The sequence below is a fragment of the Trachemys scripta genome, chromosome 4, assembly GCF_013100865.1.
Source record: "Trachemys scripta elegans isolate TJP31775 chromosome 4, CAS_Tse_1.0, whole genome shotgun sequence".
In the NCBI taxonomy this organism is placed as follows: Eukaryota; Metazoa; Chordata; order Testudines; family Emydidae; genus Trachemys; species Trachemys scripta.
In genome coordinates, this window is record NC_048301.1 from 110,861,598 (window position 1) to 110,882,005 (window position 20,408).

General features: G+C 46.7%; 1 protein-coding gene across 1 annotated transcript in view; it reads left to right on the forward strand.

Moving 5' to 3' along the window:
* Positions 1-11,622: 11,622 nt before the first annotated feature.
* Positions 11,623-20,408, forward strand: part of CHKA (choline kinase alpha) — a 34,063-nt gene continuing 25,277 nt past the window's right edge. The window contains exon 1 of the mRNA XM_034770367.1: positions 11,623-12,022. Within this exon, the coding sequence (XP_034626258.1) occupies positions 11,712-12,022 (311 nt within the window). The 5' untranslated portion in view covers positions 11,623-11,711. The remainder of the gene's footprint in view (positions 12,023-20,408) is intronic.

Genomic DNA, 20,408 nt, shown 5'->3' on the forward strand with positions numbered 1-20,408 from the left:
TTTCAGTTTAGGTTCATAACTTTACATATAATGTTGCTATATACATTTCAACATGGTAGTATTGACCAGCAAGTTATTAGTTTTCAAAAGATGCCTCACAAGGCTCATTTTGTACAAAGATTATTACATTAGGGTATGAATACAGAGATGCGTTCTCAGGCATGAAAAAGTTTGGCTAACTTAAGATAATGTTGCACTCCTTTAGAGTGTATGGATGAGCTGTGGCACTCAGACTATCTACAAGGCTGCCATTTAAGTTGCTCTCCAACCAAAGCCCCTCCACAAAAGCTTGTGGCAACTATGACATCTGTCAGCAAGGACACTTTCAAAGCAGGCATAGTTTTGTGATGAGAGCTTCAGAAGTGACGGAGTAATTCCCCTCCAGACCACACAGTCCGACCGCAACCATTACTGCAGTCTCAGGCATGCAATAGACTTAGACCCCCACCCCCACAACAAATTTGTGCACCATGAATTGAATGACTATGCTAATTATATATGTGAGGTTATTTCCTTTTGGGTTATTAAAACCTATTTGTAACAGCTTTTATGGCTTTAGCTAGGCCAAACCTCAAGAAAGTTACACAAATAGCAACAGCTGAGCTAAAGCTCTAGCAGCTAGACTCTGCTCTCTAAACACATTCTAAACAGAGGAAAGAGTTGCATCACTCGTGACTAACCATGCTCTCGAGTCACAAGTGCTATTACAAATGTTATTTCAGCCTCAATTATTAAAACCTATTATCCTAACATACATAGCTAGCATAGTAAATTATTGCACAATGAGCAATGCCTTATCTCAGAAGAGATATACTGGAATTGGAAAAAGTTCAGAAAAGGGCAACAAAAATTATTTGGGGTTATGGAACAGTTTCTATATGAGGAAAAGCAGCAAAGAGTCCTGTGGCACCTTATAGATAACAGACGTATAGGAGCATGAGCTTTCGTGGGTGAATACCCACTTCTTTGGATGCATGTAGTGGAAATTTCCAGGGGCAGGTATAAATATGCAAGCAAGAGTGAGTAAGGCTAGAGATAACGAAGGTTTGTTGCATGTCAGCCAACTCTGCCCACATATCTACACCAGCAACACCATCACAGGACCTAACCAGATCAGCCACACCATCACCGATTCATTCACCTGCATGTCCACCAATGTAATATAAGCCATCATATGCCAGCAATGCCCCTCTGCTATGTACATCGGCCAAACTGGACAGTCCCTACGTAAAAGGATAAATGGACACAAATCAGATATTAGGAATGGCAATATACAAAAACCTGTAGGAGAACACTTCAACCTCCCTGGTCACACAATAGCAGATTTAAATGTAGCCATCCTGCAGCAAAAAAACTTCAGGACCAGACACCATCAGCTCAGGATTAAACAAAGACTGTGAATGGCTAGCCAACTACAAAAGCAGTTTCTCCTCCCTTTGTGTTCACACCTCAACTGTGATGTTGACACACGATGTGACGGAGAGACTGCCGAGACTCATCAAGCCCTCGGATCGCTACCCCTTCCTGCTTCTCCACGTGGGCACCAATGATACTGCCAAGAATGACCTTGAGCGGATCACTGCAGACTATGTGGCTCTGGGAAGAAGGATAAAGGAGTTTGAGGCGCAAGTGGTGTTCTCATCCATCCTCCCTGTGCAAGGAAAAGGCCGGGGTAGAGACCGTCGAATCGTGGAAGTCAACGAATGGCTACGCAGGTGGTGTCGGAGAGAAGGCTTTGGATTCTTCGACCATGGGATGGTGTTCCAAGAAGAAGAAGTGCTAGGCAGAGACGGGCTCCACCTAACGAAGAGAGGGAAGAGCATCTTCGCCAGCAGGCTGGCTAACCTAGTGAGGAGGGCTTTAAACTAGGTTCACCGGGGGAAGGAGACCAAAGCCCTGAGGTAAGTGGGGAAATGGGATCCTGGGAGGAAGCACAAGCAGGAGAGCGCAAGAGGGGAGGACTCCTGTCTCATGCTGAGAAAGAGGGACGATCGATGAGGTATCTGAAGTGCCTATACACAAATGCAAGAAGCCTGGGAAACAAGCAGGGAGAACTGGAAGTCCTGGCACAGTCAGGGAACTATGATGTGATTGGAATAACAGAGACTTGATGGGATAACTCACATGACTGGAGTACTGTCATGGATGGATATAAACTGTTCAGGAAGGACAGGCAGGGCAGAAAAGGTGGGGGAGTTGCGTTGTATGTAAGAGAGGAGTATGACTGCTCAGAGCTCCGGTATGAAACTGCAGAAAAACCTGAGAGTCTCTGGATAAAGTTGAAAAGTGTGAGCAACAAGGGTGATGTCGTGGTTGGAGTCTGCTATAGACCACCAGACCAGGGGGATGAGGTGGACGAGGCTTTCTTCTGGCAACTAGCAGAAGTTGCTAGATTGCAGGCCCTGGTTCTCATGGGAGACTTTAATCACCCTGATATCTGCTGGGAGAGCAATACAGCGGTGCACAGGCAATCCAGGAAATTTTTGGAAAGTGTAGGGGACAATTTCCTGGTGCAAGTGCTGGAGGAACCAACTAGGGGCAAAGCTTTTCTTGACCTGCTACTCACAAACAGGGAAGAACTAGTAGGGGAAGCAAAAGTGGATGGGAACCTGGGAGGCAGTGACCATGAGATGGTCGAGTTCAGGATCCTGACACAAGGAAGAAAGGAGAGTAGCAGAATACGGACCCTGGACTTCAGAAAAGCAGACTTTGATTCCCTCAGGGAACAGATGGGCAGGATCCCCTGGGAGAATAACATGAAGGGCAAAGGGGTCCAGGAGAGCTGGCTGTATTTTAAAGAATCCTTATTGAGGTTGCAGGAACAAACCATCCCGATGTGTAGAAAGAATAGTAAATATGGCAGGCGACCAGCTTGGCTAAACAGTGAAATCCTTGCTGATCTTAAACGCAAAAAAGAAGCTTACAAGAAGTGGAAGATTGGACAAATGACCAGGGAGGAGTATATAAATATTGCTCAGGCGTGCAGGAGTGAAATCAGGAAGGCCAAATCACACTTGGAGTTGCAGTTAGCAAGAGATGTTAAGAGTAACAAGAAGGGGTTTCTTCAGGTATGTTAGCAACAAGAAGAAAATCAAGGAAAGTGTGGGCCCCTTACTGAATGCGGGAGGCAACCTAGTGACCGAGGATGTGGAAAAAGCTAATGTACTCAATGATTTTTTTGCCTCTGTCTTCACGCACAAGGTCAGCTCCCAGATTGCTGCACTGGGCAGTACAGCATGGGGAGAAGGTGACCAACCCTCTGTGGAGAAAGAAGTGGTTCGGGACTATTTAGAAAAACTGGACATGCACAAGTCCATGGGGCCGGATGCGCTGCATCCGAGGGTGCTAAAGGAGTTGGCGGGTGAGATTGCAGAGCCATTAGCCATTATTTTTGAAAACTCATGGCGATCGGGGGAGGTCCCGGATGACTGGAAAAAGGCTAATGTAGTGCCCATCTTTAAAAAAGGGAAGAAGGAGGATCCGGGGAACTACAGGCCAGTCAGCCTCACCTCAGTCGGTCCTGGGGCCGGTTTTGTTTAATATCTTTATTAATGATCTGGAGGATGGTGTGGACTGCACTCTCAGCAAGTTTGCAGATGACACTAAACTAGGAGGCGTGGTAGATACACTAGAGGGTAGGGATCGGATACAGAGGGACCTAGACAAATTAGAGGATTGGGCCGAAAAAAACCTGATGAGGTTCAACAAGGACAAGTGCAGAGTTCTGCACTTAGGACGGAAGAATCCCATGCACTGCTACAGACTAGGGACCGAATGGCTAGGTAGCGGTTCTGCAGAAAAGGACCTAGGGGTCACAGTGGACGAGAAGCTGGATATGAGTCAACAGTGTGCTCTTGTTGCCAAGAAGGCTAACGGCATTTTGGGCTGTATAAGTAGGGGCATTGCCAGCAGATCGAGGAACGACATTGGTGAGGCCTCATCTGGAGTACTGTGTCCAGTTTTGGGCCCCACACTACAAGAAGGATGTGGAAAAATTGGAAAGAGTCCAGCGGAGGGCAACAAAAATGATTAGGGGTCTGGAGCACATGACTTATGAGGAGAGGCTGAGGGAACTGGGATTGTTTAGTCTCCAGAAGAGAAGAATGAGGGGGGATTTGATAGCAGCCTTCAACTACCTGAAGGGGGGTTCCAAAGAGGATGGAGCTCGGCTGTTATCAGTGGTGGCAGATGACAGAACAAGGAGCAATGGTCTCAAGTTGCAGTGGGGGAGGTCCAGGTTGGATATCAGGAAAAACTATTTCACTAGGAGGGTGGTGAAACACTGGAATGCGTTACCTAGGGAGGTGGTGGAGTCTCCTTCCTTGGAGGTTTTTAAGGCCCGGCTTGACAAAGCCCTGGCTGGGATGATTTAGCTGGGAATTGGTCCTGCTTTGAGCAGGGGGTTGGACTAGATGACCTTTTGAGGTCCCTTCCAACTCTGATATTCTATGATTCTATGATTCTATGAACTGCTAGAAGAGGGCCTCATCCTCCCTGATTGAACTAACTTCGTTATCTCTAGCCTTACTCACTCTTGCTTGCATATTTATACCTGCCCCTGGAAATTTCCACTACATGCATCTGAAGAAGTGGGTATTCACCCACGAAAGCTCATGCTCCTATACGTCTGTTAGTCTATAAGGTGCCACAGGACTCTTTGCTGCTTTTACAGATCCAGACTAACACGGCTACCCCTTTGATATATGAGGAAAGATTAATAAGAGTGGGACTTTTCAGCTTGGAAAAGAGATGACTAAGGGAGGATATGGTAGAGACCTATAAATCATGACTGGTATGGAGAAAGTAAAGTAACTCCTCACTTAAAGTTGTCCCAGTTAACGTTGTTTCGTTGTTACGTTGCTGATCAATTAGAGAACATGCTTGTTTAAAGTTGTGCAATGCTCCCTTCTAATGTCATTTGGCAGCCGCCTGCTTTGTCCACTGCTTGCAGGAAGAGCAGCCCGTTGCAGCTAGCTGGTGGGGGCTTGGAACCAGGGTGGACCATCAGCCTCCCTATCAGCTCCCCGCTCCCCTAAGTTCCCTGTGCAGCTGCTGCCCAGCAGGCTACCAATTGCAGCTGTCCCTCTTCCCACTGCCATGTACTACTCCTGCCCTCTGCCTTGAAGCTGCTCCCCGAGACTCCTGCTTGCTGTGCGGGGGGGAAGGGAGGAAGAGGGGGGCTGTCAGGGTGTCCCCCTCCCCCTGCTCCTGCACCCCGCTTACCCCATCTTCCATACAGCAGTGGGAACACACAACAGGGCTCAGGATGGAGGGAGCTTGCTGGCAACAGCTGCGTCTCAGCAAGCTGATCTAATTAACAAGGCAGTGTACTTAAAGGGGAAATGCGCATCTCTCTCACACACGCGGTGTGTGTCTCTGTCTCTGTCTCTGTCTGCGAGCTGTCTCCCCTCCCTCCATTCTAGCTGCCTTGTAGAGTGTGAGCGTTAACCCTTGAGGGCTCAGCCAATTGCTAGTTCATCATTTAGCAGTGAGGCATTCCCTGGGAAATATCCCACCCTCTGACTCCTCCACCTCAACCAAGCTTCACAATCATCATCACTGTGTACCAGTATTAAATTGTTTGTTTAAAACTTATACTGTGTGTGTGTGTGTGTATAATACAGTCTTTTGTCTGGTGAAAAAAAATTCCCTGGAACCTAATCCCCTCATTTATATTAATGCTTATGCGGAAATTGGATTCACTTAACATCGTTTCGCTTAAAGTCGCATTTTTCAGGAACATAACTACAACATTAAGACAGCAGGTTTAAAACAAACAAAAGGAAGTATTTCTTCACACAACGCACAGCCAACCTGTGGAACTCTTTGCCAGAAGATATTGTGAAGGCCAAGACTATAGCAGGGTTCAAAAAAGAACTAGATAAATTAATGGAGGATAGGTCCATCAATGGCTATTAGACAGGATGGGCAGGAATGTCCCCTGTGGTGAGCTGGAGCTGGTTCCCACCGGTTCACAGGAACCGGTTGTTAAATTTAGAAGCCCGGACAACTGGTTCTAAAAGGGCTTTTAAATTTAACAATTGGTAAAGCTCCGGCAGCTGTCCGCCCCGCCCCCAACCCCAGCTCACCTCCCACTCCTCCCCTGAACACTCCTCCCCGCTTCTCCTCCCCCTCCCCTGCTTCCCGCGAATCAGATGTTCGCGCGGGAAGCCTGGAAACAAGCAGCGGCAGGTAAGCTGGGGCGGGCGGGGGCGTGAGGAGGGCATCACGGAGGCGCGGTGCGGCTCAGTCCGGCTCCAGTCGAGCGGCTCCCTGCGGCCCTGGCCCCAGCCGAGCAGCTCCCTCCAGCCCGGCCCCGCAGCTGTGGTGCTAGCCCGGCCCCCGCCAAGTGCCCTGACCCAGTCCCAGCCGAGCGGCTCCGGCCCCGCGGCTCCGGCCCAGCCCCGGCCCCAACGCTGGCTGGGCGGTATGGCTCCGGTCCCAGCCCCAACTCTGGCTGGGCGGCGCAGCTCCGGCCTGGCCCTGGCCCCAACTCTGGCGGGCGGCGCGGCTCCAGCCCAGGCCCCGGTCCCGGCCCGGCTCTGGCAGGGGTAAGCGGCATGGTAAGAGGCCGGGGCCGGGCGGGGGGGTTGGATAAGGCAGGGAGTCCCGGGGACAGGGAGCAGGTGGGGGGGTTGGATCGGGCAGAGGTTCTGGGGGGGGGGTCGGGGGGTGGGGAAGGGGGGGGTTGGGTAGGCGCCGCGTGGGAATTCTGGAGGTCTGTTGGGGTGGTGGTGGATGGGGTCGGGGCAGTCAGGGGACAGGGAGCAGGGCGAGTTGGGTAGGGGGTGGGATCCTTGGGGGCAGTTAAGGTGGGGGGACTTGGGAAGGAGTAGTCAGGGGACAAGGAGTGGGGGGGTTGATGGGTTGCGGTTTCTGAGGGGGGCAGTCAGGGGCAGGACATGGGGGGGGTGTCGGATTGGGGGGGGAAATGTACTCAACGGGTGGTTCCCTACCGGGTCTTCGGCGGCGGGTCCTTCACCCGCCGGAGCTGTGCCGCCGAACACCCAGTAGGGAACCGGTTCCTAAGATTTTGGCAGCTCATCACTGGAAGTCCCTAGCCTCTGTTTTCCAGAAGTTGAGAATGGGCAACAAGGGATGGATCACTTGATGATTACATGTTCTGTTCATTCCATCTGAAACACCTGATATTGGCCACTGTCGGAAGACAGGATACTGGGCTAGATGGACCTTTGGTCTGACCCAGTATGGCCAGTCTTATGTTCTTATGGGGAAAAGAAAATTGATTATATGGTAAACCAAATCATTCTAGGATTAGCCTATGAGCTACTTCATTATATAGTTTGAATGCGCACAGGACAACAGACTTTGAAGCAAGTGTTACAGAAATAGGTCTGGCAATTTTGGGGGGGCAGTGAGGTCTTTTTATCTAATAGACATGGCTACCAGAAATTGGAGAGGGAAGGGGAACTATTAATGTTTTTCTTTTAGTTGCCAACTGAATTAGTTAGGTATGTACTAGTTTGTCCAAGTACAGAGCTTTCTCCCTCCCCCAGCAGTCTGTTTGTTTAGTAAATATTAAAATGAAATCCAACAGGATTTACTACCTGTTAACAAGAAATACCTGAACATGGGAAGGCGAGTTTTAACTGGTTTGGCTGTTTTATTTTCGAAGCATCTGCACACGGAAGTATCTTAATGTTACTTAGGCAAGTCCTTTGGCAATCAGCATCAGCTGCCTCTGAAACATTACTGACTAGGGTGACCAGATTTCATAGGGACAGTCCCAATTTTGGGGTCTTTTTCTTATATACACTCCTATTACCCCCCACCCCCGTCCCAATTTTTCATAGTTGCTGTCTGGTCACCCTATTACTGACAGACGTGAATAAGTCTTGGGAGGGGTGCAACATACAACTCTAACAAGTGACAGATGTCTCATCTGGGCCCTTCCCACCACCACCACTGTAAGCATACTTCCTCCCCCCAGCACACACGTTGCCAATGGGAGCATGCTCCTTACCACGCACATAGATTGCATGCAAGGTGCTACTGAATGAAACCTGGGCTGGTTTTGGACGCTCATTCTTACTGTGGGTTTGTGAGATTGCTAGCAGAAGCTTTGGTGGGGGGAGGGAGAGCTCAGTGGTTTAAGCATTGGCCTGCTAAACCCAGGGTTGTGAGCTCTAATCCTTGAGGGGGCCATGTAGGGATCTGGGGCAAAAATCTGTCTGGGGATTGGTCCTGCTTTGAGCAGGGGGTTGGACTAGATGACCTCCTGAGGTCCCTTCCAACCCTGATATTCTATGATTCACCACAGCACCATATACCCCTGGCAGCCATTAGCCCAGTGTATGGCTACAGTAGAAAAAGCAAAGAGGGAATCAATACAAACAAAATGAAATAATGTTCTTCCTGTTCAAGGCACAGTTTAGGCTCCCATGAGCACTTATCACTGATTGTTTTCTGGTCACCTTTTCATCATAAAGAATGGGTATTAATAAACTAGAAAACTAGTATTTGATGCATGTCCTTAGCTAAAAAATACTCCCCTCCCACAACTGGTTGAGTGTGTGTCAGTTGTCCAGAGGTTATTGCCTTCCACCTCACCCACAGCTGCATTCCAGCGATAAAGTAATTCCTGTATGTATTTTGGACCAAATTCTTAAGTCTTTACTCAGACAACTGTTGAAGTGAATGTGAATTCTGCCTGAGTAAGCATCCCTAAGTTCTACTTGCACCTCTGCCACTGACTTGTCTTGTGATGTTAGGAAAATCATTGACCTCAGTTTCCTGTAATACTTACAAACACCAGCTAATGAACCCTCACAACACACTCCAAGCTCCTCAGATAAAGGGTGGTATAGAGACATAGGTGCTGGAGGTTCTGCCGCACCCCCTGCTTGTGGTTTCCGTTATATACAGGGTGTACAGTTTGGTTCAATGGCTCTCAGCACTCCCACTATAAAAATTGTTCCAGCACCCTGTATAGAGAGCCATATTATTAACAAAGGGTAGCTACCTTTCCTTGTTCTCCCACTCCCCCAATGTTTTAACGCAAGAAGTTCCTTTGGGGTAAGTCCCCCAATTGGATTGTTATAACTAGATTACTTTCAGGTTGTGTTTTTTTCCTAGACCCAGTCTTCAATTTAACAGACCAGAGCATGCTCTCCTGATGCCACCATGAACAGGCCAGAACCAGGGAGACCATTTTGTAGCAGAGGATAGGCTGAGACATTGCCACAAAAAAAAGGTATTTCCCCCTTTGCTTGCTCCTTGGACAAGCCAACTTGGTTTTCTACCAACAGGAGAATAGCATAAAGATTGATGGGGGCAGGTTGAAACCTGCTGGAGTGGGAAATGCACAAATGAGTCTAAGAAAGTGTGGAGGGTTCATTAACAGATTGGATAATTGTTCCTTTAGGTTTTGCACTGAAATTTGGGGGCAGGAGTTGGGGTAGAGACTTAATCCCCAGAGCAGTCCAGGTAGAGAGTGACAGAGAGAAGTATCTCCGGCCGCTGCGGGGAGCCCCGGGCCCTTTAAATGCCCACCGGATCCTGGCTCCTGGGGCTCCGGCAGCCGGGCTCAGGCAGAGATTTAAAGGGCCCGGTGCTCCTGCCACTGCGGGGAGTCCCAGGCCCTTTAAATCACCTCCAGGGCCCTGGACTGCCCTGCCCCTTGCAGTAGGCACAGCCCACCGGGGGGCCGACTGGGGGATAGGGCTGGCCGCTGGATCTGGTGCTGCTGCATATGCAGCACGCAGTTCTAGGGCACCGTGAAATTTGGTGCAATTTGGTGCCCCAAATTTCCTGGTGCCTTACACAGCTGCATATGCCTAGGGATGGCCCTGGCTACTATACTGGTCCCTTGAAGCCGCTGGCATCTGGTATTAGAAGAGCCCTCCAGCTGCTCTGATGTATGCAGTCAACCTGTGGAACTGGTTGCCAGGGGATGTTGTGAAGGCCAAAATTATAACAAGATTCCAAAAGGAACTAGAGAAGTTCATGGAGGATAGGTCCATCAATGGCTATTAGTCAAGATGGTCAGGGATGCAACCCCACGCTCTGGGTGTCCCTACCCTCTGATTACCAGAAGCTGGGAATGGGCAACAGGGGATGGATCACTTGATGATTACCTGTTCTGTTCATTCCCTCTGGGGCACCTGGCATTGGCCACTGCTGGAAGACAGGATACTGGGCTAGATAGACCATTGGTCTGACCCAGTATGGCCATTCTTATGTTCTTATGTATGCTGGGGGATCTGGCTGAGGGAGAGGTAGCTCAGGATCATGGCGATGCAAAGGTGGCTTGTTCCTTTATTGCTCTTTTATGACAAGAGAAGATATTAAGTCTTAGGCAATTTTAACATTCCCTCCCACTCCACTTGAGGGTTAGGAAAGCTGCCACTGATTTCAGCTGATTAGGATGTCACCATCCCAATACGGCAAATACTGCCAGTCTTTCAAGAAAACAAAGTCAGAGCATGATATTTCTTATATTTCCAATGTAAAAAACAAAAGGATTAAAAAAAAAACAACTAAACTTTAAAGCGATGTACACAAAAACAATTTTTTCTCAGGAGTTCACCTTCCGGTACAGGGCAAAGATGTGCAGTTTGTCATCCCTCTGTGACTCAGCTCCAACTGAATAAGACTGTTAATTTGCCTGCATCTTTCCAGAAGAGCTTGAGCTAAAGGAACTCCTGGTTACCATGAGCCAATCTGTCCTGCGCAGCAGCAGCTCCAGCAATGCTCACTGCATTGGACAGATGGCACTGCCACCCCAAGCCTAACACCCCAGGACATACTAAGTCAATTAAACACTAGCTACTGAATGATGTAATGTTATATTAAATTCCCAGGTGTTAAAACAAACCTAAAACAAGGTGACCTCAGCTTGGCCCCAGTCCCCCTCTTCAGCTTGTACTCAGAGCTTATTAGCAGTACACCTCTAGCTATGCCCCACCTTTTGCCTTCCTCTCCAGTGACTGCCTAGCTCTGCTAAGGCTTAATGTCCTCCCCCTCCCACACACCCACGGAGAATCCTGTTGTTTGGGAGGTGGATGCTGAGCACAGCAGGAGAGCATCCTTGTGCTAGGAGGGTGAGAGAGAGATGGCGGGCACAGCTGGAGCGGGAGGATGGAGCCTGAGTACCGAGGGGAGGGGTGGTGGGCACAGCTGGGAGATGGAGGCACTGGGGGCTGAGCTCACGAGGAAGGGGGTGGTGGAGCCGGATCACACAGTGAGGGCGAGCTAAGCCCAGAGGAGGGCCTGAGGGGCGGAGCTCAGAGGGGAGGGGGATGGAGGCTGAGCGCGGGGCGGGGGGAGGTGGGGCTGACCTTCGGGGGTGAATCACCTTGCTCTGGCTCCGCTCTCTCGCCACATCATTGTGAGGCGAGCGCGAGCCGCACCGATCGCCGGGGCAACCGGGAGCAGCCAATCGGCTGCTTGTGTGCCCCTCACAAAAGCCTGCGTTGCGGCAGCTGGCGCCGCTGCTTCCTTTCTGTGCCAATCAGGAGGCGTCGGTTGCCCGAGCCCGCACGACTGGTGCGGGTCGAGAGCCAATCAGAAAGGGCGGCGGGGGGTGAGGGGGAGGGAGGCGAAGGGGGTGTGAGCGAGGTGAGCGGGTCCGCGTGCCAGCGGGTATAAGAACGGGAAGCAGGCGCGCGCCTCTTGCATTCCGTCTGCGGGTATTGAGTCGAGCGCGCGCAGCTCCCCCCACCGATTTGCTTCGCCCGTCCGCCCGCGCTATGAAGACCAAGTTCTGTAACGGCGAAACCGAACCCTCCCCGCTGGGGCTGCTGCTCGGCTGTAGCGCCGGCCCCGGGGTGGTCCTGCCCGCCGCGGGGCAGCCGCCGTCGCCGCCCACTCACCCTGAGGCCGAGGGCAAGGAGCTGGCGGGGGTGCGGGCGCCGCAGCAGCAGCCAGCGGCCACGTTGCCGCCACCTGAGGAGGAGCCCGACTCCCGCACCCGCCGCAAGGCGTATCTGTGGTGCAAGGAGTTCCTGCCCGGGGCCTGGCGGGGGCTGCGGGAGGAGCAGCTGCGCATCAGCCCCATCAGGTCAGTGTTTCCTGGGGGGCGGGGCAGGGAGCCCTAGGGCCACATCAAGGGCGCTCTGGGGGCGCAGCGCGTAAGGGCCAGGGGAGGGCGGGCACTATGGAGAGGGGGTGGCGGGCGGGCGCTCTGGGCCTGAGGGGGTGGGGAGCTAGTGGTTCCCCTTCCTCCCCCTCTGGCCGGGTGATGGGCACTATGGGGCTGAGGGCGCCGGGACCTTCTCCCACCTGCCTTCTCCTCCTGGCCTGGGCACTGTAGGGAGGGCAGTGAGGGTAGGGTGACCAGACAGCAAATGTGAAAAATCGGGACGGGGGTGGGGAGTAATAGGAGCCGATATAAGGAAAAGCTCCAAAAATCGGGACTGTCCCTATAAAATCGGGACGTCTGGTCACCCTAGATGAGGGAAGCCCCCCTTGCTGCTTGTTAGTGGTAGGTATGGGGGGGGGGAGCAGACAGGCTGGTTGAGCTCCTCAGCTCGATTCTTCCTCTTCTCCTCACCAGCTGCAAGGTCAGTGCGGCCAACGCGCCTAGAGTCCCGAGGGAGCGGGGCAGGGAGGACCTACTTTCCTCTGCATCCTCCAAAGCCCAGGCGGTATAGGTGGCCAGGCAGCAGAAATCAGTTGAAATTCAGTAGTTAAGTCATGGTATCGAATCCAGAAACAAAGTAAAGGGCGGTTGGCACCATTACATCTATGGCTCTCCTCTGAGCCAAGAGGAGGTGCTCTGGGTGGTTACCAAAATATGCTTCATTCCTGGCTCACCAGAGTTTGTGGGAGCTCCTGCACTGCTTATACAATTGCCTAAAAATGCTTGTTCTCTATTTAGAACAAGTTTGAAACACTCAAATTGTTCTCTTGGTTTTTTGGTGGTCTTGACTTTTTTTTCAGTGTCCAAAATTTCATTTTCTTTTCATCCTGTAAATTGAAAATGGTGGTGCAAATCCCTGCATTGTGAGTCATCTTTAGGTTTCTGTAGTGCTGTGATTCAGCATGTCAGTTGGTTACTATGGAGTAACCAGGTTTGTATGGCCTGGATATGAAAATGGGGGAGTTAGAGTGTGGATTCTTTGGTCAGCAACAGTATGTAATGTATTTTGGAACTGTTCTCTAACAGTGGAAGAGAGTAGTATCTGTTTTACATGAGTCTTAAATACTTCCAAATGCCCAAGTACCTCTGACCATTACTGTGGTTTAAGGGTTTGCATTTTCTAAAGCCACTACGTGAAAGGGATTTGTGACTTCAAAATTATTTGCCCAACAAGTTTAATTAAGATCCTAAAATATTTTAACTTGAAATCTAGTACTGTTTAATTCTCTAACTGACCTTCAGAAGCTACACTTGTACTTGAGCCCCCTGGCACTTTTTGTGGCTCTAGAACATGTTCCATTTTAAATGTTTCTCCCTATATAGAGCACTGATTATTCAGGTTAAATGGTGGAAATGACTAGACAGAGTTGATAGAGTATACAAAGTAAAATGAAGACTCTACTTGAATTTCTGAGTTACACTAAACTAAGACGGTGTCTGATTTTTTATTTTTTTTACTTTTTATACAGATATAGAAAACATCCAATTTAGAGACCATAATTAGTTATTTAAACATTAAAGGATCACAGTCATTGTGGTTTCCTGATATTCTGACTTTACCTGTCCAAATGGCTGCAAATAGTCACCAGAGTGACATTATCCAAAAGTCCTTTCATTGCCAGTTAATCGAATAATCTTCTTCTTACTACATTGGATACGTATTGTTTTACTCTCATCTACCCACTCACGTTATTCTCCTCTTTGTCAACCTGCTTCACCGAGTGAGGCTAAACGTTTCCATTTTGCCTCAGACTGTGGTGCTCTCTCCTGCATTTCTTGGAAGGTTTCCCTCTTGCCTTTGAGACAAGTTATCCAGGCCATTTTGCGCTGGCAGCTCTCTTCGGGAAGGGGGCTGTGATAAAAAATACCTTAAATTGTTGCATTTTGCTGGCCAGCAGTTGCACTCTACTGCCATAGAACTTCTTGGACTCCATTTCCCTCTTACGGAGAACATAGCTCTGATTCAGTGAGTCTTGGATTAACAAAATTGGGTATTCCTGTTAATGGCTGTTTATGGAAAACTGCTCTATTGACACAGTGCATCCAAGAGGCTCTGAGCACCGTCATTGCCAGGAGGCATTGGAGATGGATCGGTCACGTGCTTCAGATGGAAACTGATTCCATCACCAGAGTAGCAATAAGATGGACACCTAAAGGCAAGCGAAAATGAGGCTGCCCGAAAACAACATGGCAAAGAGCTGTGGAAGCCGATCTGAAAAACCTGGGGCACAGCTGGGGAACCATTGAAAGACTTGCCAGAAACAGACAGGAGTGGAGGAGCTTTGACGCCCCTAAATGCCAGAACATGATGATGGGAAAACTGCTACCAGTTTATACGTAGCTCCTGATGTCAGGGAGGGTCAAAATATTGTGAATTGATAGCAGAGTGAATGACATTACTCTGGCCAATTGCACAGCTATTCAGAACAAAGTTATATGTGAAAATGACAATCATGCCATTTTTTGCTCTGCTTTGGAAAACTGAGCAGAGACATTGGAGATGTTGCCTCTAAACTTTATTGTGACGGGTTGGATCACAGAAACCCCCTTAGGTCTGCCAACTGATGTGCCAAGACTACTTCTGCCCCTGCTTTCCCTCCTGGCTTGGGACTCCAGAGCCCTGCCTAGTTGTGCCAGACACACTTGCTGGCCACAAACACAGACCGAGGTCTGAACCACATCCCACAAACTGCAGGCTTAACTGAAAGCAGCTTAAGAAGTGTTCCTGTCTTTAACCCTCAGATGCCCAACTCCCAATGGGGTCCAAACCCCAAATAAATCCGTTTTACCCTGTATAAAGCTTTATGCAGGGTAAACTCCTAAATTGTTCACCCTTTATAACACTGATAGAGAAAGATGCACAGCTGTTTGCCCCCACCCCCACCCCCAGGTATTAATGCATACTCTAGGTTAAATAAGTAAAAATTGGTTTTATTAAATACAGAAAGTAGGATTTATGTGGTTCCAAATAGTAACAGACAGAACAAAGTGAATTACCAAGCAAAATAAAATAAAGCACGCAAGTCTGTGTCTAATGCAGTAAGAAACTGAATACAGATAAAACCTCACCCTCAGAGGTGTTTCAATAAGCTTCCTTTTACAGACTAGTCTCCTTCTAGTCTGGGTCCAGCAATCACTCACATCCCCTGTAGTTACAGTCCTTTGTTCCAGTCTCTTTCAGGTAACCTTTGGGGGTGGAGAGGCTATCTCTTGAGCCAGCTGAAGACAAAATGGAGGGATCTCCCAGAGGTTTAAATAGACTTTCTCTTGTGGGTGGATACCCCTCCCTCCCCCTGTATAGAATTCCAGCTACAAGATGGAGTTTTGGAGTCACATGGGCAAGTCGCATGTCCATGCATGACTCAGAACTTACAGGTAGCAACCATGGTTCACATGCTACCTTGAATGTCCTCATGTAGACTTCTTATGTGGATTGGAGCCTTCCAAGATCCATTGTCCATTAAGTGCTTCTTGATTGGGTGCTTAACTTGCATATTTCTTTCTAAAGAAGCTGACCAAATGCCTTACTAAAGCTATTTAAAATCAAAGCAGTATACTGCCAATATTCATAACTTCAAATACAATAATGACACGTGCATATACATAGGATGAATAGCTTCAGTAGATCACAACCTTTACAGAGATGTTGCATGGCATATGTAGCATAAAACATATTCCAGTTATGTCATATACATTCATAAGCATATTTCCATAAAGCCTTATGGGGTGCAACATCACACTTGTGAATAACCCTTTCATCTTTGGTATTGGCCTTCAACTAGTGGTAGTACTTTCTCTTTCAAAGAAGGTGTTGCTTTCTTTTCCCATCTGTGGCCATTAATCAGCAGCAGGGATGGTGTATGCCAACCTTTAGTGAGTAGAGTAGCAGACCATAGTGCTATCCGACATCTCTCTACATGCTGACAAAGGAATCCCTGTTTGAAGTGCCAAATCATACGGTGCCACAGAAGCAGATTCATTGAATCTTGTTGCCTTTTCACATACTTTTTTTTTTTTCATAGTTACATTGGTATTGTATTCAGAAGCTGTATTTACAGCTTCAAGTGACTTGTCATGAGGAAAGCCTTTATTGGTCTCCTGTATGATGTGCCTTGATTAAATTTTTCACAGATGAAGTGCATGAAACTATTGCCCTTGCCAAGCATAGTTAAGTCAAGTTCAAGCTAAATGGAGTAGCACAAGGATTCCTGAGCCTTGATACAGTGTCATCAGTAGAGCACCAGACTAGTTACACTTCAAAATCAGTCCTTCACATAGGAATTGTCCATCACCCTGATTTTGTATTGTTGAATTAATTTGAAAGGACTGTTTTTCCTAAGATCAATAAACAGATTATCCTGTTCTCAAGGGCTTTACAAGGGAAATAAACATTAACTGTTTGTTCTATGTTAAATGCTATTTGGAAATGTAGGTAGCCCTAGTGTTGTAATCATGACTCTACATGGTCTGTTTTTGCTCTTCATTTGATCTCCCTTATCTTTCTATTACTTTCTTCCCCCTGCTTACCTGCATGGTTATAAGTTGCCTAGTCTTTCTCCTGCCACATACTTCCCTGGATAGTTGCCAGACCACCTGGTCCTCTTCTTCCTTAAACATACAAGCTGGTTGCTTTGTACTATGTTTCCCTGGATATTCGTTTCCCACAGATGGTTCTGGTTCCAAAGGATTGTTGCTGTTTTCTCTGTGTAGTCAACAGCCCCAGTAGAAGCATACAGGCTGGCTGCTTCTCAGTGGTGCCTTTTTTTTTAAAGGCATTCTTACTTCATCACAAAGGGCATAGATATCTGTTGAAGCAGCTGAAAATGAGTAGCTAGTGCCATGTGAGTAGCCAGATCTCTGCAGATAAGTTCAGGAAGTGCTGATCTACACAGCTCTTTTTTGTAGGCCTGACATTCAAACTCCTAGGATCCCATTGAAGGTAAACCTGAGCAATAGAATATGACAGTCTATCATGCTGTGCTTTTCCCAGACCTCTGAGCTTTTGGGCATCTGAAAGAGCTGCAGCTTTTTGTAAAGTGGTGAGATCATGGCATGACATACAAAGTATTGATTTAACTTAATTGGTGTAATACAGTGCAAATTTTAAGGGACATAATGAATTATAAAATGTAGTTTTAGTCTACTACTTTATCCTGGTCACTTTTGGAAAGATAAGCCCATATTACCACTGTCCCTATCCACTCTTAACAGTTATACTCCCGTCTGTATTACACTATTTTTTTCTTTGCTGTGAAGGGAAATTCCAGATAATGCTGATAGGAGAGGCAGTAATGAAGACATGCTGCAGAAAAGCAATATAATAGAGACAGTGTGGGGTGAGTGAATATAAGCTTCCTCCCCCCCCCCCCTCAGAAAGCAAAGTGGAACTAGGAACCTTTTAAGTATTGCTAAGTAATGTTCTGAAATATGTAGGAGGCAAAATAAAGGCTACAGTAATGTGTATTGCACGCTAACCTTTTCTAAAACCATTATCTGTCACCTTTAGTCATACTTTGATATTGGTGCACTTCACTAAGTAGTTGTTCCAGGATACTGGCACAATCACTTAAAGGACTGCAGGATTTCCTGAACATCTTACCCAGCTAAAATATCAACCATAATTTAGCAGTTTTACCAAATGCCTGTATAAGCTCCTCTTCCTAAAGAGTGCCTCAGCCATTATATTTGTTTAAAGCTCAGTTGTGGTCTGAAAACAAATACTGAATAATGGCAGCATGAGCTACCCAGTTTCTCAATTATTTCCTATCAGGTGTGCTCAGTTTTAAGACTTTCTAATTGCTGTCCCAGCAAATTCAACCTGGGATCCTAAAATCAAACTTAAGCTCTTTCTTTCTCTTGTTATCAGTAGAAAAAGGTTCCACAGGCCAGATTTTGCCCTCATAGCTGTGCAAACCCACTGAAGATAACTGGGTTGCACAGGTATGTGGGCAAAATCTAACTGGTCCTGCAGCTGTAACTTGGTATTCAATTCTGTTAGTCATGCTCAAGAATGAATTGAAATCACCTCACTAGACTGCTAGCTCTGCAGTGCTCACAGAAGTCAAAAGTAACAATTCATTAATCAGCCTGTTATGACTCTGAATATTGTATGCAGGGAGCATACCTGTTGAGTAAGAATGAACTAGGTTTAGATAGTCGTGTTTCAGGGTACAACTGCATTTTAAATAAGACTCATTAATCAAAGCTAAGTTGAGACAATAACAAACTTTTATGTTGCATACTGGAACTTAAATGGTTGAACCAATTTATTTCAGTTTTTAAAAACAAGGTTCTCCTGGGCCCTTCTGAGCCATTTCAGTACATTAGAAATATTAAAAGATAAGACTAATATCAAGTGGAGTATGTAGCAATAGCTGCCATTTTTGTAAAACACTGTCATAAAGACCTTTCTTTGAAATGCAGTACTTCAGACATTATGAAATTTTGTAATGAACATAGCTTTATGCATTCTAGGTAAGAGTTGATGCACATCTGTAATCATAAATAACTGAAACTTAGGAAAATCCTGCAGTTGTGAGTGGCATCAGTTAGTGTTCTTTTCTTTCCCTCTCAATCTTTTGCTGCTGCCTTATGAATAATTTACTGGGTGGGGGGAAAAAAGGTATGGTTGTCTTCAAGGTAATCAGATCACTGATTGCCTTCTTGTTTCTAATATGTAAATGTAGTGGTAAAGTCTTCTGTAGCACTTTGTTTAGCTTGAAATAAGTGAGCATAAATGGGGTATGATATGAGCATAAGTGTTCAATCTAATTTTTTTATCTTGAAAGGATTTAAAGGAGGAGGTTCAATTTGCTATAATAAACTTGGTCCAGATACTGGATAACCAGGCTGTTTCCAAAATAATTAAATGCTTGAAGGCTTTCAAAAGATGAACTTGTAATTGGGGTACACAAAGCAGTATTAGCTCCAGGATAACAAAGCAATGTGATCTTGCTGATATGGGAGAGAGAACCAGAAGTATACTGAATCTCTCTTGACAGATGCCTGTCCAGCTATAGCTAGTTGAGGTACCATATTTTAATTTGACTAGATTTTTGAAAGTATGCTAACTTCCTGGGGATGCCTAACTCTGAACTTTTATTTGCTCACCCAACATCTCACAGTTCTTTGAGGCTCTTGTGATTACCACTGCAAGCTGACCACCATCTTCATTTCTCAGGTTTTGCATGTTTCCCTGATGTCTTCGATCATATATTGGTATACTACCTAGCACAGTAGGATCCCAATCCTAGATGGGATGTGAGTGTCTATGGTAATATAAACATTTAAAAATGCCAGGCTTGCTTATCGAGATGAATCCATTTGACTGTACAAGTGCCAAACTGCAGCCCTCTCAGCATCTGACAGATGCCAACTATTATCTTCCTTTTGGAACTAGAACAATTGACAAACTCATCACTCTGACCCAACCACAAGGAACAAAAATAACCCTAGATGCCATCTATCATTTTTAGCTGTCCCATTTATGAAGTTGAGAACCAATTCTAATATTTTCAGTTTTCATCCTATTCTACCTGCCTAGCTTTATCAACCTTGTAATTCCATTTTTTTTCTTTGTCTATAAAAGGGGTATCAGACAAATATTCTGCTTGCTGTTGGACCACCAGCAGAGGAAAATCACTCCAGATGTATTCCATTTCATTTCCCCTCAATAAAACTCTTGTCACAGTTGTAGGCGGTTTTTCTCCTCTGACACTATTGGTTACTCTTTAAATACAAAAATTTACATTTAAAAATGCTCTATGAAAATATTTTACTACTGGACTTCATAAGACCTAACCACTGCAACCATAGCTACAGACTGTAAATCTAGTCTGTTTGCAGAATGAGCTGACATGCCGTCACACTAATTTGTTGTCCATAGATAGTTAAATAGGCCTTCTTTTGACTGATCAAGCTGCACTGGAAGTTTTTGTTCAAGTAAAATTTTAAACTACCCTAGTAAAAGGGGTACAAGCTGAGAACCTATTTCATTAAGCTTAGAGCTTCCTTTTTGTGTGGTTTTTAATCCTATCATGCAGAGCATATAGTAGATATGTTTATTTCACAATCCCTTGTAACAAGTGCTAGTCCCACTATAGTAGGGCTCCCCAAATGAATATTCAGCTAGTTAAACTGACAGCTAGTGCAAATCAAATTTCAATACATTTTAGATCTACGGGTTTCTGCATATGAAACTACCATGTAAAACTTTTATTTTATTTTTACTATGGGTAAGCAGGGCTGAAATCATGCAATTTCTTTGGGGTTCTAATTAAACCATTAATTGATGGTATCCTTCAAT